Source organism: Haemaphysalis longicornis, unplaced genomic scaffold (assembly GCF_048455015.1).
Source record: "Haemaphysalis longicornis isolate Haplotype H1 unplaced genomic scaffold, Haemaphysalis longicornis Haplotype H1 scaffold_7, whole genome shotgun sequence".
In the NCBI taxonomy this organism is placed as follows: Eukaryota; Metazoa; Arthropoda; class Arachnida; order Ixodida; family Ixodidae; genus Haemaphysalis; species Haemaphysalis longicornis.
In genome coordinates, this window is record NW_027526422.1 from 74,261,724 (window position 1) to 74,286,420 (window position 24,697).

Consider the following 24,697-nt stretch of genomic DNA (forward strand, 5'->3'; position numbering starts at 1 on the left):
AAGACTCAGCGAAAAAAAAAAAAAACTCGTTTTTTTTTTCACAAAACCCAGCCCCTACCCGTGCCAGGACCAGGAACCCTAATTGGAAGCCGCTGCAAGCGCTCCTTATTTGACATCGGGGAAAAAAAAAAAAAAAAGGAAGCTCCCTTCTCCTAGCTAGAGTCAGCTGGACGCCGACGTGACGTCACACTGCGAAATATACCACCTGACTTCTCTGCTTCCGTTTCCGGCCACTGTAGGCTGACTCACTTCACGACCGGCGAAAAGGGTCTGTTTACAGAAACACGTGAGGCCCGTCCAAACACGAGTCCGTATGGGAACGCTGTCGCATAGTTAACTTTTACGGTGAGTTTACTTTCTTTTTCTGCGCGGGTGTGCGTTGTGGTAGTAGTTATTTTCTATTCGTAGAGACGCAAAGACCCTTTTTTTGGTGCTTGACGTCCCGCAGAGTTATATTGAAGAACTCTAGCCATTTCCCCCGAACCGCCGCGTATATAATCGTTACACTTCGGTAGCCTTCAGAAGCACGATGTCCTTTGTCGGTCTGTTCACCATGGATCGATGCATTTTTTTTATTTAGCTTAATGGAAGGAATGAACATGCGTGCGCTTGTCTTTCCCAATATTTTAGAGCCGCATTTGCTTTTCCCTTCTCGTGTTCACGTGAAGTGACAAATCGAACTCTTTTATGGGCGCTACTCGGAATGTGCGCATCCTTTGTCTTTCACTCCGACACATTTTTCATTTTTTGTTATGCGTTTAACAGGTTTAACATAATGTTTAGCGTAGCCAGGGAGCTATCCGCGATTCTTTGTCTTATGAACACTGTCAACAGGATTTCAACTAGAATTTTTATATTCTCAAGCTGCTTAACGCCAAACTGTGATTAGTGCGTGGTAATCACTCAGATTTTCTAGAAAAACTGATCCACAAGCGGCGATGGTTGTCCACGAGTGCCCGTGTCAGTGGTGTCGACTTAGTACATGGAGGAAAGAAAAGTATTATTTCCTCCATGACTTAGTATTTTGCTACTGGAGGCGTACTGCATCATTTGGACATTTTCGGAATCCAATAAATCAACGAACTTTTAGGTCGCACTACGGCAGTACTAATTCACGTCCGCATTGTCAACTTCGAAAGTAGCGCAATCTGTCAACAAAATAAAAACAAATCTGCGGCCAAATCCGTCCCGAGGCTGCGGCAAGCCAAGGCAAGCCAGAGGTGCTCAACTTGTGCTGCCACCTGCTTGAAGGAAGTGTTTCGCCGGAAAACGACTACGCCGATGCAGCTAAGCCAGCTGCCGTCTCCCCCTCAGGTCGTTTCCGCCGCAGTGGTCTCAGCTGACGTGTGTTAAAATGAGTGGGTGATACCGCGCGTCTGTCGTTCAGCATGTGTTTATAAACATTGCTCCCGTTAACTGCCCACTGCGATCCATTCCTGCCGGTACGTACCCCTTCAAGCCGCGTCTCCTCTGAATATTTTTGACGCTTCCTCGGCCGCAGTGACCCAATTTCGTTGCCAATAATCAGCCGACTGCCTCGGTCCTTGCGTTCTGCACAACCTCGCCACGGACGCCCTAGTCCTACAGCTTGCACATATGCGCCATGGACCTTTCCAGGAACCGTGGATTTGACGGAAGGGCACGGCCCCCCCTTGTTTGTATGGCCGCACTGCCGTCGCTGGTTGCGATGGCAGCCCGTTCCGCGTCTGAGTGACCCGCGACACGTCTTGCGACACAAGAATCGCCGTCACAGTCCGGGGAGCTCGCGATTGCAACCAGTTTTTCATGGTTTGGCAGGTTTGGTTCGGGCGTCGCGCTGCCCTTGCATTGTGGGACCTATTTGGGGTCGGTGTATATTTCTTTTGTACGCGCGACAGCTTCTGGACAAGTCCCCGTGGTTTCACCTAACTTTGACACGTAGCTGTCTCGTATCGTTTGCTTTACCCTACCGGGGATGTGTGGTGTAGTACGCGCCAGTTTTAAGTCGTCGTGGCTTCCGATCTCTACCGTCGTGCCGGAAGTGTTATCTGTGGTTACGTGTTTCGCAGTTGTTGGGTTTTACGGGCTCGACGGTGCCGTGGGCGTAGCGTAGAAGGAGCGGGATGGACGAATCGCTGCGCGACCCGTCGTCAAAAGGAAAACGGCAGGGAGCACGCCAGGGTTGGGGACGCAAACAAAGTAAGAAATGAGCCGCCCAAAGGCAGCTGAGTGCACATGACCGACAGGTGTTCGTAGCGCTGAGCGCTACGTCAGCTTAGCAGCGTCGGCAGCGTACACGAACGCGCGAATGCATTCCGTGGTGGGATTCTTACTGAAGAAGGGTGCCAGTTCCTCAAGGTCCTCGCGTCGTCACGGGTTTCCGGAGTAAGTGCGTGACGATAACGCTTTACAGGACGTTGAAAACCGCGCAACGCGATTATTTCGCTGTTTTTTTCCACAGCGGGGAGTGGTTTCGTTTTTCTGCGCGATTGTTTATTGTCGGTGAAATGTCGCGACGGTACGCATCCTCCGTCGTAGCATTTGCGCCGGCATAAGCCGAACTGATTAGTTATCTCTGATGGTTTCGGTTTTCATGCGGTTGTAATCGCGTTTGAGGGGTTTTTTTTTCTTTCTTTCTTTATTCGAGGTACTTCAATTACGTGGGCGTCAGCTCGCTTTTCTAATGACTGAGGCTAAAGCGCTCTTGACAATTGAGAGTTGAATGTCATAAACCACGTTTGAACAGTCGTTAGCAGTCACGTCCAATTCCTGTCAAACTCTTCCCAGTCAGACGTGGCTCAGCAAGGTTCCAGCTGCACAGCTTTACATTCGAGACTTCCCCATTCCCTTCAACAAGAGTAGTTTCAGGAAGTGGCCACGTTTTTATTGGCACTTTTTTTTTTGCAAAACTTTTTTCGTTTTTTTAACTACCCGAAGCAAGTCTACATCCTCTATCAACATTTATTACTTATATCGTTTTGCTTTTGATATCACCGCATTTCTGTTGCACTGAAAGAAACCAAAAATATTGTGTTGAGAGTAATATGATGCAGCGTCAGCAATATATAGCCACCGGCAGTCTTAATGGCGCTCTATTCACACCCGTTCATTTTTCATTAGTTGGGTACCCACAACATGGAAGGCAAGCTTAGCCTGTTTAATAGTTACGCATTGGTTGTCCTTGGAAGGCCAAACAAAGTCGTGGTTATGGTTACGTCCACTCAGTCTCGAATGAATGAAAGTAGTGTTGAAACTGGCAAGGCGAACTACAGTAAGAAGGATACTTTGGTGTGTGAGATCAGCCTTTTTTGCCGATAACCGATCCCGGGGTTTACAGATTTTTCTCCGGTAAGTCGATCATACCGCCTACCGTAAAAGCTGGCCAGTCCCTGTTTGGAGCCATGGCACTACACTGTCAAGACCGGTGTAAAGACATCTAGTGTCGCCCAACACATCTACCCCTCTCCTTGTAGGATGAAGCGCCGTCCATGTAAAAAAAAAAAAAACCCTCTTTTCTTTCTCTCTATCCCCCTATCTCTTTCTCTCTCCCTCGAGAGAGAGAGAAATATTTGATAGGAGGCTAAAGAGAAGGGAAATCTATGGCACTGCATTATGTTTACCTCTTCTTCAGTTCACTGGGACCCTTTAATATCTGCCGTTAACTATCTTTAGTTCCACACAGACTATTAGCTGTTGTCAGGGTGGCTGTGAAAATCCACACCTGCAAGCGCAGTGAAACAGCGCTACACTTGTGCATCTCCCACACTGCTTGTCCTTATGTCTCTGAGCATTTTGCACACAGTGTAGAGCCTTGTCCTCCCACAGCTGTTGGGACAATTAGCTCAAAGCAGCTGCGGAAAAGAAATCCTGGTAAACAGCGGGCGTTAACATTCTTGTTCTGCAGCACTTCTTCACTCATCTTCCTTTTTTGTTGCGATCTTCTTGCTGCCTTTGCAAAGTGACCTATCGACGTGAGTCAGCTGTTGGCACTTGTGTTTGCTGGAAAAAAAAGAGAATTTACATCCGGAACATCTTTTTAAAGGTTGTTTGTTGACAACAACACTGCTTTTCATAAATTAGGCACCAAAAATTGCTTGTCTGCGCGTGCTTCCTTGTTTGCATTTTTGTTTGCTTTTGCTTGTGTTCATTTTGCTGACACTTTCTGGTGCATTTGCGACACTTTGTCCACTGTGTGAGATGGGGACTTTTTTTGTGTGTGTAGTAATTAGTCTAGTCTAGTACACCAAATTTAAATAGATCAGGCAAAAAAAAAAGCGGTCCCAGCATCTGCTGGTACAGGGATGCAGCTCCTTCGTTTGTGCTCAACAACAACAACAACAACAAAAACATTTCAGTTACGAGCAGCGTGTTTTAGGAGGCAGGTGCAAAATTTTCAAGCTCGCAGTACGTGGGCTGGTTAAAAGCATACCTTGTCGCTTTTGTCCAGAGAACAATGGAATGCCATCTTTGCAACGAGACAGCGCACTGCTCTAACTGCCCGCTACTAAAGCCATTGTATTGTCCTTTCCGGCATGCAGTCAGGTTAGCTGGCAGTGTTTTCTGCCCAAGTCCGGCCGTAAACACGCAACCTCTTAACTTTGCATATCTTTAACTCTGCACGTGGCTAACCATCCACACCTTGTCCCAGCACGCTAGCTGCTTATATTAAAGCACAATGGCTGACATGTAGCATTTAGTGCTGTGTAAAAATGGTGCTCAAAAGCGCAGTGCTCCTTGCTAATGCTTTCTCGAGTTAAGCAAAGCCAGTGTACCTCAAGGCATGCAGCTGCCGTTGTCTTGCATGCCAAGTTGTGACATGGCGAGTGTGAAAGTAGACTTCAGGCATAAATGGTTTCCTGTTTCTGAAACAAAGTATAAATGCAAAGATAATCGGCAAGAGTCGGGTCAAACGAGCGTGTTAATTAGGAGTTCTTTACGCTGGACTGTATATAAATGCTGGTTCAGGTAACATAAATCTCAGTTTCACAAAAAGTAAAAGCTAAATTGGCTGCTTGTTTCAACTTGAAGCCAAGTAGTAAATGTAGAGAGACAGGATTGGGACAAAAAGAAAATAACGAATTAAGTAACCATGTGTTGCACGGGCTTTGAAAAGTTTCGGGTATCCTAGCAGGCTTGGAAGTTCTTAGTACCCACTGAATCCAGAAAATAAGCTTCATTCTAGTGAGCACTGTAGGTAACAAAGTTAGAGTAATGGCTCAGCAGCACGCAACAGCCAAAAGAGTTTTGTAAATTGCATTTCTGCAAATTAAGCAAAAGTTAACTTTTTTCTGTTAAGAGGACATCGTTGTCACATTGTGCGTACATGGGATAGATTGATTTTTGACATAACTGCGATCAGGAATACAAAGCTTGACGAAGCTAATTGTGCTATCCTGATCATGCCAAACTCTCGCACAGACTTCTGGTCCTTATGGAAACCTTCGTAAGGGCGTACTAAAATTTCGTAGGTCTGTTAATAAGTCTAGTCAAGTACTATTTATGAGCTTGAGTTGCTGTTAATAATTGTTTTTGGGGAAGTGGGCTTATGAATAGGTTTTTCCCATCTCCCAGGCCCTGGCAAAACGTTGAAGGAAGGGACCCGAATGTTTGCTCCTTTTCAAAAAGGCATTGCATTTCTTCTCCCTAAACAACTGCTGTGCAATTCAGCATTTATTGCACGTGTGCAGTGCTGTTTTTCTGATGATTAAATGCCAGGGCTTCAACTTGAGTTAACAGAAGTGCAAAGGGAACTTCACTGAAGTTGGAATGTCAGCATGAAAGGTCGCTGTCCACATAAACACAGAGCAGTCTGGCTGAGAACATCAAAAAATAAGCGGAAGTGAGTGTTTTTTTCGTTTTTTCCACAGATGGTCCTTTTTGTGTGTGTGTGTGTCATAGAAGGCTTATGGTGTTGGGAGTGTGCACTGGTATAGGCAGGGCGTTCTTATGAAGAAGGCAGCCAGGGTGGGTGTGTGCGTTGGGAGCGGCGTTAACGCTGCAGGCACGCGGATAGGCCACACGCCCTGTGATAATGAGGCGGCAGCTTGATGTCCCTTCCCGTCTCAGATTGCACGTCGGCCCTGGCAGTTACAATTCCGCTTTGCTCGAGGAGCGAAGTGTAGGTTGACGCAGCATGTCCGTTCTTGCCTCAGTGCGTGGTCTGTGCTCTTCCTTCTAGCCCGACAGAAATATCTTTTTCTGGTGTCTCAAAGTAATCTTGCAGAAAAAATGGTGACTTATTATTGCTTGCTTTTGAGAAGTGGGCTGTGTCTTCAGGGGCATGTGTGGGGTCTTGCTGCGGTTACCATCCTACCACTGGCACTCTTTATGCTTAAATCTCTCCCGTGGAATTTGTGTTCGTTGTGCGGCATGACACTATGGGGATACCTTTGTTGAGAGATGCATGTGTACCTTGTGCCCATTTCCTGAACTTTTAATGTAGTCGGTGTTAATTTTGTGAATGCGCAGGCACCTAGTAGCATCTTCATGCAATATCTATGATGAGAGGCATTTTTAACACTTGTTCATCTCTGCAGCTATCCCTTGAAAGTAGTGAAACTTTGAGTCGCTGAAGAAGTTGCACCACCTCTAATCATACTCAGTTTAAAAAAGGAGAGAGAAATCTTGCCTTAGAATTCACTTGTACGATTATGTTTAAAGTGTGGTGCAGGACGTTTGATCAAGGGTTTATTGCTGCAGCTCTGTTTAGTGAGCATAGTGCCTTATTTTTAAAGCTCACCATTTCTGCATCTCAGAAGTTATCTTCGAGCGAAGACACCAGCCAGTGGTAACCAGACATGTTTTTAGCTGCACAAATATGTAATTAATTTCATTAGGATAGATGTGGATCGTTTCATGGGTTTAAGCGTGGCCTGCTAATATCAAGCAGCCAAAGCAAAATACGCTGAGCTCCGAGTGACTCTTTGGGGGGATTCCTCCTGCAGGTTGCATCCAGCCGCTGTCCCTAGCTGACCCCTAGCATCCTCCCTGGATTGTACCTGCAAGCATGGACGACGGCTTTGATCCGTGCGAGTGCATCTTCAGCCATGAGGCTGCCATGCAACGACTCATCTCGTTGGTGAGCCACCCGTGTTGCCTGTCAATTCTCTTTTCTTCTTTAAGAGTACAATGCGAGTTTCGTAATTTCTTGCTTGTTGCCAAGAAAGATTCGAGAAACATGAAAGAGAGAAAAAGATGGCTGTCTTTGCAAAACATGCGCCCTCTCCGAAATCCCAAAATTGGTTGAAACTTGGAGAAATTTTGTCCCTTGCCGCATCCGAACTGTTCCAGTGTGCAACTTCAGTATTTATTTATTTATTTATAAAATACTGCAGGCCACAAAAAAATGGCCCCAGCAGGAGTGGGAGGTGTTAGAACTATAATAATATGATCAATTACGTGGTCGTACAGGTGTAGAGAAAAAAAAAAAAAAACAGGTATGCAAAATAGTCACAAGTAACATAAATCACACTTAAAAGTAAGTTTCAAAAGATTTTACTACATTTCCGGACTCAAAAATGTGGTGCGGAAGTTCGTTCCAGTCTGTTATTGTGCGAGGGAAAAAAGAGTACTTAAAGGGACCCTGCAACACTTGCCATCGACTACTAGTACTGTATTTTGGGATAAAGTCTATTGTCCCAGAAATCTCCTCCCGCAAGAATTATGAAAATCCGTTCACAATTAACGAAACTACGCGCGATGAGAAATCGCGCATAATCGTTCCCTCTCAACTCGAGCGCGGACAAGGCGACGAAAGCTGCGCGCTCTCTCCCGGAGAGGGGGGCGGCTCGCGGCGTTCTTTTCGGCGGCCTTCGATATATCACATGCCGGGTAGTTTTCTCCTTTTCTCCGCAACGCGGAGGGGCCTATTTCCGGTCTGGTGCCATAAAAAAGCAGGCATGGGTGCCTGCTCGCAAGTGCGCGCTCGGGCTGCTAGGGCGTTTTTGAAGCAATAAACGTTTGTAGTCGAGTGGTCCCGCTGAAAGGGAAGTATTGAGCTCATCACTCAAACTCCGCGCGCACTCAAAGTACAAAATAAACGGCAAAACTGTGCCTACAGGTTCAGGCATAGAAGAGGTTCGTACACAGTGATGACGACGACGGAAATGGGAGAATCTAGCCGCGAAGTTGGCCAGTGACAGCCGATCGGGCAGCCATGGCCTATGTGACGTCCCTTAGGCCATGCATAATGAGGACAACTGAAGAGAGAGCGGTTTGTTTTTCCGCGTCTTTCACATCGATTTGCGCGCTCACCGCTTCACGTGCACGTGTAATATTTGGCTCAGGTATTCCTGGCAGTGTAATCTAAACGTCGCGCAGGTTTACTTGTACTGCTCCAAGAGTGTTGCAGGGTCCCTTTAAAGGTGGTAGTGCGTGCAAAGATAGGTGTGAAATTGTAAGAATGGTATCCTCTAGTAGGACGCAAAGATAACGGAGTGAGGACAACGTGCGAAAGGTCTGATACTGTTTTTCCTTGATCCTGTTGAACGGGTTTGCTCAGTGACGAGAAGGGTGTTTTAAAAGTTCTTACATTTCAGTGCGTGCTCTTATTTGAGCATACATTGCAACTTGTGTGGGAGTGATCGTCCTCAGATAAAGACTCGAAGCAATGTAGGCTGATGAATGTTAATCCTTAGCAGCTTCTGGTACGAGTTTCCTCAAGAGCAGGCAGTCTTCCTGGAGTGAATGCCCAGTTCTATGGGTGGTGTATGGACGTGGAAAAACAAAAGGCGTGCTTATTACCGATTACTTCCACTTAATTAATTATCAGTGAAGGAGGGGTCGCAGGTTAAGATGTTGACTTAGTCGGCAAATGGTCTGCACTTTAAAATGTTCGCATATTGCTGACGTCTTTCTTGCTGGTGAACGAAGAAAGCTGTCTTGTCTCTCTATAATGCTGGATGTGTCGCACTTTTGCCACATACAAAAATGCTGTTAACAAAAGGTGCTAGGGACTTCATATTTTCTTATAAGACGGGTTATATTGCCGCTGGAAAATATGTTCCCAGCAGTGCGTCCGTCTATAGCAGTGAAGACAACTGTGAATGAATGGTTCGGTGTATGGTCTTAAAGGGACGATGCAGACAAAACACAAGTTTGTTTTATTCAGAAGATTTCGTGTTTTAGAGTGCCCACAGTGCTTGTCCGGCAGCAAAGGATGCCGTAGTCACTGAGAAATTAATCAATTTAGGTTAAAATTTTAATGCTCCTGCCAAATCGTGTTTTCGTGATGTGTGGGCTTGGGTCATGAAGGTGGGTATTCAAACGAACTTCCAGTGCGTCATTAAGCTCCGCAGCCTTGTTTTTAGTCGGTCCTCCTAGACGGCGCTACTATACTCAGCCGCAGCCCGTTGTCCGCCGTTGCTTTGTTTTTGACCGTGTTCACTCCTGGCTTGTTTTTGTTACGGTAGAAAGTAATCATTTCGTGAAACATGGGGTATGCTCGACAAACAGGCTCACGTAAGACAACGTCGGTTACGCCAATCAGCCAGTGTAGTGTAAGACAACTCCAAAGCGGTAGCCTGCTGTGCATCTAAAAATTAAAAAAAAAGGCATACTGCACCCAGTACCAGCAGCAGTGTGCATCGGTACTTCTATGTTTATGTGTATTTTCGTAGCTTTCATTGTCTACCCCACCATTCTTACTGCTGTAAGATGAATATACATTACATTTAATCACGAATAGCTCGTTTGGCAAGCTTATAAGCCCTGCGTAATTTGCATTTGCTTTTGCCGGCCTCAGCCAATCGCACAGCTGGGCATATGACATCATAGGTTCTGTTGCGGGAAATGAGCTGGTGGGTCGCATGGCCGCTCCCTTTTTTCCTAATTATACAGTCGAACACGGATATATCGAACTCGAAGGGAATCGCGAAATAATTCGATATGTCGATGATTCGATATTTAAAATGCACCTATATAAAGATTATCTGACAACTCCGCACATCGCTGAGAGTTTTCTGAAATCGTGGAAAGCGGTAGTTTACCGTTTTGTCCGTCAAAGCACGGAAAATCCGAACCACATGATGACCACCGCACTTTATTTAGCATTGAAATCACCTTGAGCTTCGCTTATTTCTTCTGCTGCGTCATAAAGTCCACCAAATTGTCTTAAAGGAGCCATGAAGAGAAAACAAAAGTTTGTTTTATTCGAAAGATTAGGTGTTTCATAGTACCCCAAGCGCTTTCCCGGAAGCAAATGATGCTTTATTCACTGAGAAATAAGGCAATTTAAGCCAAAATTTTAAATCTCCCGCTAAAATTGCACATTTGGTGACGTGAGCAATGGTGTCACACGGGCCGGTCCATGAAACAGATACTTAGTATGTCGACTCCATATAGCACCCACACGCGGGAGTCGACCGAGACGGCGGCCATTTTAAAAATGCTAGTAAAACCTAGTGCACCCGCAGCCCTAGTCATGGAATCGCCTGATCCGGAGAACAAAACTCTCGCCGAGGAGCTCGGGCTTGCATTTAACAACCTCACACCACTTGAACGCTCAACGCTTCTAAGTGCACGAGCGGCAAGAGTTGTGGGATACGCGGTGGACGGAAAAGCGACCATTCCGCGATAGCCACAACAGACGAACGCCCTGCCGTCGGCACCGCTGCCTCGTCAGCGCCGTCGCCACGGACGAATACAGACTGGTACGTATGTGCCGTATTTTTATTACGGTTAATAATAGTTCAACTTCAGTAGCAGTATCGCTTATGCCAGTTGGCCGGTGTCGTGTATGGAAAGCCGTTCGCGCGAGCTCTCTGCTTCGACCAGAAAGATACGAGCGTCAATGCGCGGTGTTTACGGCATTTTTCCTCCAAGGTCAGAGCGCCTCGAACCCGAAAATTCGTCTGCGCGACGGCGAGATGTCGAGCTCGGCCAGGCGGTTGTTTCGTACGCATTGGCGCACACGCTTGCGTGTTCGTTCGGAACTTCAACCGTTTACTCCACCGTTCTTTGTCATAAAAAGAATGTGCAGTATGTTTCACGGGCATTTAGCTCGCTATGCAAACTGTAAGCCCTGCCTAACATGCGTTTGCTTTTGCCGGCCTCCGCCAATCGCAGAGCTTAGCCCATGTGACGGCATAGGTTCTGTTGCGGGAAATGAGCTGGTGGGTCGCATGACCATTCCCGTTTTTCCTAATTATGTAGCTTATTTGAGCGAAGTTTGCGTTATAAGTGGTGTCGTTATGGTTCTAACGAGGCAATCTTTCGAATGAACCAAACTTGTGTTTTCTCTTCATGGCTCCTTTAAAGATTACGAACACGGCACAAATGAGAAAATCAACGCTGTACATTGTGCCATAACAGAGGCTGACGGAAGCTCGGCTGCAGTAGGCGGTTGGGAACGTTGTCAGGCACTCAGTGCTGTCGTCTTCATTATCCCAACCGAACATCTCCCCCATCTGGTGGCGTGCAACGAAGTCGCTTTGCACCCGACACGCCCCGAAATAGCCGGGGCGGGTTGTACTGCATTCGACTTTACGTCAACGTTGATGCACAGCATCGGGCTCAAAAATACTGCGAGGAATTCCGCACGGCTTTTCAACCAATATCTTTTCAGCAGCCTGCACCCGTTCAATTCCTGCCTTCGTTGCTCCGAAATGCATGCTTGGACAAAACAAACATACAACGCCGCATCGGTCCCCCTGCGCGAGTCACTAAACAGCTCAAGCACAGAAAAAGAGCGCCTTTGGTCTATTGCCCTTGCTCCTTTAGGACCTTTCGTCCCAATCACTGCCCGCATTCTAGCTATCATGGGGGCTACCCCTCGTGGTAGCGTGAAAACAGCTGTTGAAGGCCATCGAAGCGACATAATGCCGCGGACGCCGCCTTTGTCTCACTAAGCCAGGCAGCACCCGCGATGAGCCAACATTATCATCACCTGCACCCCATCAGAAAAAGCGAACTTTCAGGGGCACTAGCGGTGCGGAATTCGATATATCGAATTTTCCCGTGATCAGGAGTTCGATACACGCATACAACAGCCCTAAACTTTTGCAAGGGATTTCCAAGGGGATGTTTGCACTGTTCGATATAGACAATAATTCGATATATCCGTGTTCAAAATATCCGTGTTCAACTGTATAGTCTATTTGAGTGAAGTGTGCGTTGAAAAGGGTGTCTGTAATTCCAAAGAGGCAATCTTTCAAATGAACCAAACTTGTGTTTTGTCTGCATGGCCCCTTTAAAGAGGATGTAGTTTATAAAAATCCTTAAGGCCTACCTACTTTGGTATCAGACTGCCGATGCGGCGCTTGAAAAAACTCTTTCCAGCAATGCATGTGTGTGCAGACTTCAATACGTTTGAATTTTGTGGGAGGGAAAAAAGTGCTCGTTTAACTGTGCTCCCCAACTGATGTCCTCTTTTTCCATCTCTTTTCCAGCTGCGGAGCTCTCAATCCGCCTGCACTGACTCGGAGTGTTTCCAGGAGTGTAAGTGGCGTCGTTTTCATTTCATTTGACCCTTGGCGCTCTTAGTTATGAGGTCAGGTTGCAGTCCGCGTCCGACCTCCTCTTCTTCCCTGCCAGCCATGATGTTCCTCTGCAACCCAGATGCCCAAAAATGGTCTGTGATGGATCCTGCTTTGTAGTGGTTCGAAAGTGCAAGCATAGGATTTTTATTTTGGATCCGAATGTATTTTCTAGCACCCCTTGGTGTTTTGTACACACGTAGCGTTTCGATAATCCATTTTCAGAGCTACAGGCCACCCCTGACACCCTGCGACTCCCTACCTGATATCTGAGCTGCATTCTTAATTTGTATCCTACTACACACTGGTCTCAATTTAATGAAAGCACCTGTCATCTACAGAGAATAGCCCTTGAAAACGAATTCCTTGGTGGTCCTTAGGGTGCGGTTTCACTGTGGGTTTTACCACAGGGAAACATGAGGGCATGAGCAAGACGAACTGTATTTTTCACAGCTTATAGAAGTTTAGAAGGAAGCACTGTGCTCCATCTGGCCAGCATTACATTAGGCATCAAAGTGCAGCAGAAATTCGCCATCATACGGAGCCGCTTTGCGTTCTTGCTCTGTTTCGTAGTGCGATTGAACTGCTGAGGCGAGGTTGCAAGGTGCCACTGCTGCCTCTCTGAGAGTCGAAGCAGTGCAAATTAATCCAGCATAGCCATGGTGGGGGCTAGTGGGAATCCTTGGTCGGCGATTCTTAAGTGCCTTTGCCCCCAATCCTTCTGCCTAACATTAAGCTCTCTCTCCTTGGTGCTTCCTTGTTGCAGTGCCATCGATGCAGCAGGCTGCCGGTGGCTCTGGCTTCTTCCTGGTCATGATGGGCTGGATGGTGCTGGCCATGGTGCTCTACTACCTGCGCCCAAACTCGCTGCGCAACCGCGACGGGGGAAAGCCCTCGCGCCAGGTACGTGATGCCGCCTGTCATCTTGGGGTTTACAACTTCTTTTCTCTGAATTTGGACGGCTATAAACGCTGGCGCTGTTTTGAGGGCTGTGCATCTTGGAGAAGAGTTGGGTTTTGATTTACATCTTTTAGACATCCATGTTTTGTTGGTGAAGATCTTGCCTGAAGAAGGCAACAGTTCCTCCCACTCGGTGATGGCTGCGGTAGCGAGAACGGCTGAGTGCGCCTGCACGTTGCGGCGGTGACGCCAATCCACTCGACGGAGCAGGGCTGGTGGCTGTATGTCCTCGGCACACCTGTCGCCGAGAAACGTAGCCCTGCCAAATCGAGTAAATAGGTGGCGCCAATGTGGAAGAGGATCCTGCACTGGGCTTTCAGGATCACAATTAAGTTCGGAGGCGCCTCACGACCTGCTGCAAGCGACACTGACGTCTCACACACAGCGTACGGAACTAACAGTCCCCAGCTTCTGATGATGTGCAGAAGCTGAAAAGACGTACACGTATGCACAGCTTCAAGTATGCGCAGTAAGCGCCAGTGAAAGCCACATGCAAACAGCACAGTCAATTGCGCTACTTAGGCACATTGCAAAATGGCCCACCTTGCAGCAGCAGTCAATAAGCTCATGGAGAAGATGCAACCTCTGTAAGGAGAATTTCTTCTTGTCAACCACCAGCAGAGCGATAGCGAGGCACAGTGCAAAAACAACAGCAAGGAAAGAAAAAAACAGTTTTTTGTGTCGCAAATAAGGTAGTACAGATTTAAGGTGAGCGCTCCACCCTCGCAGACTGCTTGCGAAATCCTTGGATGTGTATGGCACTTTGTACCTCCGAACGACTTATGAGCCATGGAGGTGCTGATCCACTGCAAAACCTGGCAGTGTAACAATAATGGCCAGCTTCGTTGGCAGTAGTGTTAAAATTACCTTTATCTGGACCAAAGAGGACTCGCTGCAACACATACAGTATGTTGTCACAAATTACGTGTACCACGATGACTAAACTCCAGACCGGGAATCCAGGAGGTCTGGAAATCTGAAAACGAGCACGTGCAAATCCTGCACGAGCGAAGATAGAGTTCATGGGGTGGTGAACTGGCACACCTTTTGGCCCCATTCGCAATTCCCGAAGCATCTCTCAACCTTTGCACATGGCCTTGATGAAGAACAAGGGATGTTACAGAAGCGGGGAGCCGTTCCCGTGCTTGAACACCCGTTACCATGTGATGTTTTGCGGAGTGCCCAGGTGTTCACCATCAAGGCACGTACTGGCTTCGCGAACACGGAAGATGACGTCATGGCGTTTTGGAACATTCATGCTCTAGCAACAATCGCCCACTTGGTCTGAGACTATTGGGGCCTCGATATGATGCTAAGCTGCTCTGTTCTTGCTGTGGGGTTTTGCTTGCGAGGCCAACTTAGCACAGCAGATGTAGATTTCTCCCGCGCTTCTGCCAGTTCTTATCTGCGCACCTCCATGCCATCCTATTTTCACGATTAATTGCACTGATTCATTCACTCTTGTAAAAAGGAAATATTGGTCGGTAGCGTTAACATCATTTGAGGTGTAAAATGTTCTCACTAGGGAAACAATCACCAAAGAATGGGTAACAGCCCTAAAACAATGTTTGTTTTTGAACCCGAGCAATGTCCAGTTTTGCAAGATATTTAGTACCTGCCGCGATGCCGTGGATACACTTGCGGGTTAGGGGAAACCAGTGTCCAGGGGCCGAATTCTCTAAAAAACGGGCGTCGCTTTGAACCGACGGGGTAGCGCCATGCAAATGCATGTGTTCTGGGGTTGGGGCCGTCGCTTTGGGGTTCCCAGCAGGTGCGTGAGCCGCAGAAAAGCGCTGTGGCTAGGGCGCGAAGCGACAAGTGAAACGACAGGGGGGCAGTGGGTGTCGCTTCGCGCCCTAGCCACAGCGATTTTCTGCGGCTCACGCACCTGCTGGGAACCCCAAAGCGACGGCCCCAACCCCAGAACACATGCATTTTCATGGCGCTACCCCGTCGGTTCAAAGCGACGCCCCGTCGTTTTAGAGAATTCGGCCCCAGCACTGCATACTGCCACTGCTGCAGGGAGGTTGCGTGTTCTTTGGCCGTGTTTTACCGTGGTGGTAGTGCACTCGTGCACATTTTGGCAGAGCCAGACAGGTTTGCAGTATCGCTAACTTTAGGTTTGGCCCTCCCATTCTGTTCAAGTCAAAGTGGCTTTTCCCTAAATGTAGCCTCATCTCTTGCACCCCTCCCCCACCCTCCTCCCCTTTTTGTTTAAGACAAAAGCTTTAACCCTTGAGGGTCAAATTTTTTTTTTCCAAATGCGGCCCTACAGGGTTGATTTTTCTTTTATTGCTAATTTAAATTCTTTGGACGAATCTATTTCAAGAAAAAATTGTCACAATTTTTTTATGGTGACCATAAAGTGTCAAAAATATCGTTTGTCTTGTTACTTACACGTGGTTTCTTCATGAGTAACTCAAGCAAAATTCAAAAAAAGTTTCGCAAGTGGAAGAAGGGGGGTAGAAATTTAAGAAGTGCATCAGTTTTGTGGGCGCCAGAAGCGCGAAGTAGCTGGAGGACGAAACCGAAACTAGCTGGTGCGCGCCCACGCGTGACCAGATGCGCAAGCGATAGCTGGCACACCGCTATAGTACAGCATAAAGCAAAGAAAAGAAGAGCCATCAGTGCAAGGAAGAAATTTCACGTGTTTCCGCAGTGTGTGGCAGCACATGCCAAGCGAGAGAAATGTTCAAAAAAAGGCGCGCTTTTTAAACATACAAGTGATGACAAAATGTACAGGCGATGACATACATGTGCATCATTGACCATTTTGAAGGTGTTTGCTGGAGACGTACATGTATGCCATTGACCCTGAAAGGGTTAATTAAGTGCCCCATTTTGCAAAAGCGGTCATTGTTGTCCGGTAAAGACAATGGCTGCCGCTGTATTAAATAAAACACGTGTGGTACGATGGAATTGGAACCCGCTTCTCGCCAGTAGCAGCCCGCTGACTCGTTATGTTTCAGTGTTAGAACAAAAGTTGTCGTTTTTTTTAACCCTTTGATGCCCAAAACGTTATTATTTTGCTTAATTAAGCGTGTGAAAATTTTTTTATGATCTAAAAGGACTTCCGACATCACAAATATGAAGTAAAAAAAAATTGGTTCATTAGGACGGACACTAGGACACACTGGGCACTGGCTGCCCGTATATCACTTGACCGAGAGAGCTACCTTGACCACCATGATTTATGGTTCAAGTGAAGACAACAATGTAAAGTTTGTGTTGCTATCATTTGTAATAACAACGAAATTGCGCAGTTTCGGCTACCTGTCACTAGCCCGTTGAGCCACCAGGGCTCGATGCGAGTTGACAAGCGTAAAAAATATTTTTATTGGCACACGGAAGTATGTGCTGCCCTCTCTTTAATTTTTGAACATCTGGGATTCTTTGCCTGTCGATAGATGGTGTTAAATGTCTAAAAAAAAAACCACAAAGTGCGAGCGGAAAAAAAATATTGTTTCAATTGTTGCTCCTGAACAACATTGGGCATCAAAGGGTTAACCGTGGTGAAAGGGAAATTTTCTAACTTGTTTCCCACGCTACACGAAAGTGCGCGTTTCACACCTCGAGTGTGCTTAGTCTGCTCTACCTGCGAGTTGTTCACTCCGCGAGTTGTCGCTGCTCTACCCGTTTGCAGGGCCCCGGCAACGAGCCCCCGAGTGGCTCGGTCTTCTGAGGTCCGACCAGGCACCCCCCCCAGCCCAGCCTCCTCACGGAAAAAATGACCAAGCTGCAGACACGCACCCTGGGCGCACGGCAGAAACAGGGCAGTGGGGAGCAACCACGCCCCGCTATTGGCAACCCCCGGGCTTTTTGGGAACCGCCACGGAAGAAGCACCGCCCTCGCAGCAGCAGCATGTCTAGTATGTGTACATAACGTGTACATAATACACATGCACCACTCCCCCCCAAAATATATACATATATATATATATATATACATATATATAACGCCAACTGTGTTTGCAAAAGCGTGCGCACAGGGAACACAGCGGACCACGGCATGTGTGACTAGACACAGCGTGCGCAAGATTTATGTGTGGCGAAGCGTGGTGTATATGTATATATGCTTTACACTGCAGGCATTGTTTTAATACGGGCTTTTAGCTTGAGGGTGTGCTTTCAACGCATTACGGGGGCTTCTTTCTTTCTTTTTTGCTTGCTTGTTTTATTTCCTGTTGGTACAGTGGGCAGGGTTTTTTTTTCCTTTGAAATTTTGGAAACATTTACGCATGTTGGTTGTGTTTCTTTCTCTACATTGAGGGTTTGCACTGGTTTTTGTAGTCACAAAGCAGCACGGCAGTGCGTTCTGTTTCCTCTCAAAGCCCAGGCTCGACATTGGTACATTTTCCTGGACCCGAGATTGTTGCATCAGACCACTTTTTAGGCTGTACGAAGGCAAGGGCTTGTTTTGGATCATTTTCAAATAAAAAATGGCTGGATGAATTGTGGCTTCCTGTTTTATTGTTTTTTTTTTCCCTGTGCGTGCGTGTGCCTAAGGAATCACCGTGATAACTTGTTGGAAGCCAGTGGAATGGCCATGGCAAACGACAAGCAACACTACAGAAAAATCGGGGCTAATGTCGGCAGCTAGTAAATCTCTGGGTGGGTGGTAAGGCACTCTAAAAGCCTGAATTCAGTAGCGACCGGTTTCACAAATAGGCGTTTCCTCCAAGAAGGAATTGTGTGCACATTCGCAGACTGTGATGGTTGAAAGCTGTAAAGCAGCAGTGCTTTTCTTACTGGACTTATTTGAGCAAGCAGAGTATGCTGGCTTAATTTCCACATGGACCATGATGCCGACAGTTTTTGTCGTACTTTGGCTGCGTGTGAACAGGTAACTGTGGGAGCCGTCATGATAGCCACACTGGTTGTTGATGCCCACGGAACAAGAATATATAGGAGGCGAAACGGCCCATTGCGGCAAGCGCGGGCGAGCGACGGCGAAGAAGAGGGTAGCGGCACCTGATGGACGAAATGATAGCGGCCGCAATTGATTCCACGGCTGCGCAGTTTCTTCACCTGCGGCAGATGCCGCTAGCTTAACCTCTGACGAGCGCTTGTGATATTATCTGGCCGCGCTAGGGAGCTTCGTTTCCCTCCTATCTTATTCTCGCTCCGTGTTGATGCGTAATGATGAGTGGGACCATGCCTGTTTTTTAAATGCAACTTCTCGCAACAAATGACACATCGTTGAACCTGGTATAATTGTACAGCCATTTTTCGAAGGCCTGCCAATTTTTTTTTCCCAGCGCTTACTGTGCTTTTGTGCCCTGAGCTAATATCCCTTTCACACAAAATCCACTTCCAAGCTTGAAATGAAAACATTTCTGTGGGAAGAAGGAAAGGATTTAGAAAGATCCTGAAAGACCAGTTGAACATGGTCGGTGAACTCATTGCAATTGTGAGGCAACGTGCCCAAAGACATCTCAGTTGAATATCACCTTCTTACAAACGGTACCAAGCTCACAGTTGTGTTGCCAAATCAGTCCCCTCTTCCCTATACTTATTTTTAACCTCCGCTACCCTTTGTGCCACTCTTATGCAGCACTACTCAGAGGTCCCTGCTGTCGGTGCACTTTTTTTGTGCACATCTGGTTACGCCAAAAGTAAGCCTTTTATCGGCTGCTGTCTGTTGACACCAGCACTTGTAGTTCATTAGTGCTACCTGCAACACCCTTATGCGCTATCATGTTGGTCGACATTTGTCCTTTGTTGACATTTGTCATTCGTCGACATACTTTTTTTAAAAGACGTGTATCTCGAAGAAAGGAATTGTGTAGGGTAACGGTGTCTGCAGATCCTTGACAGCAGTCATGGGCACGTTACCGCTAAAAAGTAAGTGTTACAGTTACCCAAGCCAAAAATAACTCTGTTACAGTTAGTTTCCAAAAGTAACTGGTTACAGTTGCTGTGAAAAAGTAACTTCGTTACTTTTCCATTACTGTGTAAAAGTAAGCATTAGATTACAAACCAAATATTATTGCTTTTTTTTTGTAAGCGTTGGACAACTTGCACGCATGCTAAACGTTTTTAATGCAGAGGTTTTTCACCTACACGAAGGGAGTGAGCCAGCATAGACGAAGCAGAAGAATGTTTCTGTCCCCAAAGGGATGCCAGCCCTGGTGTCCCTTCTTTCCCAGTGTCAATATGGGTGCACTGATCTCGGTGGTCCCCGCTGTGGCGGGCTTTCTTTACAAGGGTAGGACCACTTTCTCCTCGGCAGAGGTTTAATTGCCAGTTTCTTTTTTCTTGTTTCCGCTCGGCTGAAGATGACAGGAAAGTTTTAACAATTCACGTTACACACTGACCTACGAATTGGGCCTTCTGCGGGGAAGATCTTAGGAACGGGAAGGTGAATGGTGGAGTGCGGCTGTTGGAAAAATTTTTATAATGAATGAAGTAACTAACAGTATTCCCTGTTAAAGGTACTGTGCAAAACAGTAACAGCGTTACTGTTACAAGTTGCTCTAACTTAAAAGTAACTAGTTATAGTTGCAAGTTACTGAAAAAGCAACTAGTTGTTGCCCAAGACTGCATGACAGGCACCAGCTGTGCATGCCTCGACATCACATAACAATGCATGCATCGAGGCATTTAGCGGAAGCAGTTCTCCCCCAGTTTATCATTACGCTTCAATTAATCAATTAACCAAAATCAATCAATTAAACTAATCAATTTAGAAAATTTGGAAGTGTTCGCTCTGCTGACGAACATACCTTTGCTGCGGCCCCATCAGATTGGCTCTGGAGCGATGACAAACAGGAATGCCGAGATCAGGTGCTCAGCACACCAGACGTTTATGGAAGCTATAAAACACTGCTCATGATGTTGCACGCAAAGCAAATGTTGTTACTACACAGTGTATCTGCACATAAACTGGAAGTTGCTCACTGACGTGCACAAAACCACACCAATTGCACCAAACCTGCACAGCGGTACCGTCCACGTCGTTACGTACGACACAAAAAAAAAAAAGTGCACTCTTCCGGCATCCAGTAATGATACTGCACTGATCCCATTAATGAAGTTCTTGGGAGAAGCCATTACCCACAACTGTGTGCGCTCCTTACAGTGAATAGAAGCTGATTCAGGGCGCATTTAAAGGCCAAGTGCACTCAAAATTTCGACCTCTTGAAAACACTCTTTCCGTATTGTCTGCTGAAAAAGAAAGCCAGATGCAAAATACAACAGCCAAAATATACGCATAGACGCCGCAAGAAATTAGAAAAAATAGGCGATTTTGAAACCCAAATCGAGCAGAGTGTAGCCAGTGAGGTGACGTTGCAGCCGGCCAGCGAGCGGCCGGACGGTCAGTAGCTCAGGAGCAAGCCTGCGCGCAAACTTTATGCGCGCACGGAGCAGCAAATGGGTGAAGCGTGTGCAGCAGAGCTCAACCAGTTTTCCGGCTGTGTGGATGGCCAGAGGAAGAAGCCTTGGCACCGGCCGGAGCGTCACAGGCGTGTCATGGCTATTTACGCAATCCGCCAGCGGGTGCAGCGTGGTCTGCGGCGGAGCTTTTTGAAACGCTTCTGACTGACTAACAAGGCGTTTTAATGACTGACTGATTAACGAGCTGATTTGGTTGTACGTACTACACATTAAAAATAAATTTAGTCGAGGCGAAATTTGAGTGCTGTTGGCCTTTAGGAGAGAGTTTCTGGGGCGGAATTCCAAGTTTCGTCCACCTCACATCTATTTCAAATTGTCCACTTCGAGCAGGCCGCGATTGGCTGCAGGAAAATGGCAGGACGTGACACACGAAACAGGCGAGGTTGATTTCCACGTCAGAGGCCCCACAACCAGAAGTACGTCACGAGTGAAAAAGATTCAAAATCAACATTTTTGAAACAGATGAAACCTCGGAATTCTGCCCCTTGTCTTCAGGACATTACTCTTCACTCAACTTGTGATTTTTAAGTGCGAATGCACTTTATAAGCGACCCCAAACCATCCACCGCCGGCGGCGGCGGCGTCCGCAGTGCTCCTCTATATTTAAAAAGAAACAGCATCCGGCGCCAGGTTTCGATCCGAGGACTTTGCGGCCGCAGCGCGACGCTCTACCGACCAAGCCACGGACACGACGGTGATGTCAGTGTTAGTGACGCGCCTTATATCTTTAACGCATTCAAACTACGTCGTCAGCGGCGTGCGTTGGCGACTCAGCGGCGTTATAGCGGCTTGATAACTGCGTGGTGTACACGTGATACTACAAACCCGATGGAAGAGATGGAAGAGAAGGCGGCGAGGCGGTGGGCTGCGGGGGCCGAGCGCAAGCGCCGCAAGCGGGCCGACAACCGTGCATTCGCACTTTCACATTCTCCCCCTCGGGGAAATGCGGGGGAATTTTTTTAAGTATGAAATGTATTTTACCACCCCAAACACACTTGCAGCCAGTTTTCACCTATGTGACCTAAGTTTGGAGTTAACACGTTGAGTCACTCCTTCGCGCTCAAACTCTTTGGGGCCTATCCACTAAATGCTGGAACACGATATTCAGTTGAGCTTTAGAAGCACCAGGGAGTGCAATATATGCCACACTGTTGCTGCAGATGCTATAACCGCATCAGATAGGAGATTAGATAATACCAATATTACTGTGAACTAAGCTGCACAAAGCTTTATACAGTGAAAGCTTGTTTATTTCAACTTCAATAATTCAAACTGTACGATCTGGTATGGCCAAGTGCCATAGAAGCCTGTTATAATTTGAACGTGCAAACGTTCCCACCACGAATAATTCAAACTACGCGCCTCCGCGCCGGCAGTTTAGCGCCTTGCACATGGCCAGAACAATGCGCTATGCCACCTTCGGGTAGAACGGAATGGAGAGAGAAAGTAAACCGCGGTAAATGCAATCTAAAACGTTTAGATCTAAAGGGCTTCTTTAGGGCTTCTTTTCTCAGGTCAAAAACGCAAAACCTGTTTCTGCTGAGTAGGGGGAGGATTAACTAGTGTGGCAGTCTGCTTGAAAGCCAACTGGATTGAACAACTTTTGTCTCTTCAGTTCTGAAGAGGGTGAAGGGTAAAAAACCTACTGATACATTCACTCATTGGAGCAAAAAGTGCTGGCTCGACTTCAAGGACAAAAGACTAACTACAACGGCAGACTGATTTCAAGCATGAAACTGTTGATGTGCCTCGATGCTTCTCGATCACAGTGTACTATTGTTATTCTGCACTGTTGTTACTTTGAAGTTGACTTCCATAAGCTTGACCTTATCTGAGCTCCTCCTTCTACCCGTGAAGTGTAGGTCAGAAGCCCCCCCTGGACATAAAAATTCAAGTTGGTACCAACACCACCCCAGTGGTGGAAAGAATAAAAATACTTGGTCTCCTCATACAGCACAACAGAAAAAAAAACTTTATATCGCAACTTGCATTGCATGTAAACCAAACCACTGAGCTAACTCAACAAATAACCGCCCGTCACAAAGCAATCAAGGAGAAAGAGAAACTACGGCTGGTACAAGTTTTCGTGATAAGCCGCATCACGCACTCTCTTCCTCATCTTCATGTTACAAAAACCGAGCTCAAGTAAATTGAGTGTTTCATTAGAATAGCTTATAAGGCTGCGTTACGAGTGCCTTTGCATGCATCCACTGAACATCTCTAATACCGTGGAGGAACTCGCGAAAGCTCATAATATTAACTGCGGAGGCCTTTCGCCACCTCCGCCGGAAGGCACATACTAGACTGTCTAGAGCTGCATGCCCCTTTAATTACTGATAAAGGACTTTCCATTACTGGTAAGGGATAAGGGACTACCCATCCAAGTCTTATAGTACGCCCCATACTGTGCAACATGCACACCATCCATCTTTCTTTCTTTTTTGAGGTGTAACGTGCTGACACTACACAGGCGATGAGGCAAGCCGTAGTGGAGGGTTGAGGATTGATTTTGACCACCTGGGGATCTTTACAGGGGTGAGACAGCTGAATCAGATTTGGGAGCAGTTTCTGGAGCAGCGAAATCATGATTTTGGAGCAGAAGAACCTTGATTTGGAGCAGAAGAACGACATTAATTATGTCACCTTAGGAGCCTAAAAAATCAAATTTTTGGCAACTCGAGGGGGGGGGGGGTGCATTTTTTAATCGATTTTTAACGTACATATCACTGAAACAGCCTTTCAATAGTTGTTTTCTAACAGAGCATCACAAGGTACGAACTCCGCTACCTCCTTACAAACCATTTTCAAATTCTTAGGCTAAATGCATAGGTAGCGTGGAGCACCGTTGAAAATATCGAATTGAAAAACTAAGCAATCGTAGGCATTTTTATTATCAAGTGAATGCCAAAATTTCTATTTTTGTAATCCCGGACTCGGCTTTACGCCCAAGGATGGAGCCACAGCAAAAGTTGCGCAAAGCGAGGTGACAGTCGTCGCACCCCACCAGCCCTCCCATTTCAATCCCCAAGGTGCACGTTCACTACAATCGTAATTTGACAAACGTTGGTATGTTTAGCCACCTTCCGCTTGGCATCAAATTTCACTTCAGATAGATGAACCATTATTACTAGCGTGCAATAATAGCCCATCTCGCTATCGGACACTGCTTGAACATTTTACGGCCATGTAGCCTGCGCTGCCACTTCTGCAACGTCAATCGTCCCATTCACGCCACTCGTTCGTTGTCAAAGGCAGCAATAACTCAGCATTTTATAACACCGCCATGAGTCCAAACTTTCACTTCAAGCACGCACCGCGCCTCACACTCAAGGCCGAAACACGGCAAATTCACAGACACCACGTTGTTTTTGATGAACTTCCGTCTTTCGAGTTGCGCAACTTCCCGCAACACATCAAACGACTAAATGTAATCCCAGCCACCCCCGTAACCAAAACCACGGTATAAATTGGCAAAGAGCGCTCTGCCTGAACCACGAGCAACTTCCTCGCCCAAGGGCTACGTTGTCCAATCTTCCCCACACCAAGGTGGCGGCGCCCAGTAATATCGTTCCAGAGATACGGAGCTCCGAAAATTGCTGTTTCATCATCAACTTACACAAGTAGTTTGGCGGCTCAGTACACATCAGTATTTTTTCTAGAATACTTTGCAATGGTTTTCAATGAGAAAACTTCAAAAACTCACAGAATATAACTTCCGCAACCCGACACTGTGACTTTTGGAAAAAACATCTCGCGGACAATTTTACGCGGGTTTTTTATTGCATGATCAATCAATTAAACCTTTACATACAGCATCACCTTGGGGGTGCTGGAAAATTATGCTGTCAGTAAGCATTTTTTCTCAGTCAAACTGACGAGAGCACTAA

At 46.8% G+C, this 24,697-nt stretch overlaps 1 protein-coding gene across 3 annotated transcripts; it reads left to right on the plus strand.

Moving 5' to 3' along the window:
- Positions 1 to 255: 255 nt before the first annotated feature.
- LOC144145956 (small integral membrane protein 14) lies at positions 256 to 17,864 on the plus strand. Of its 3 annotated transcripts, none has more exons than XM_077677830.1 (5): positions 256 to 345; positions 6,924 to 7,057; positions 12,366 to 12,414; positions 13,219 to 13,355; positions 17,056 to 17,864. In XM_077677830.1, exons 2-5 carry the CDS (start codon positions 6,986 to 6,988, stop codon positions 17,092 to 17,094), a joined length of 297 nt encoding a protein of 98 aa, XP_077533956.1. In that variant the 5' UTR covers positions 256 to 345; positions 6,924 to 6,985; the 3' UTR covers positions 17,095 to 17,864. The 3 variants fall into 3 exon arrangements, with proteins under 3 accessions (XP_077533956.1, XP_077533954.1, XP_077533955.1); XM_077677828.1 differs by lacking the exon at positions 256 to 345 and adding an exon at positions 1,259 to 1,442; XM_077677829.1 differs by lacking the exon at positions 256 to 345 and adding an exon at positions 2,211 to 2,364.
- The last annotated feature ends 6,833 nt before the right edge of the window (positions 17,865 to 24,697 follow it).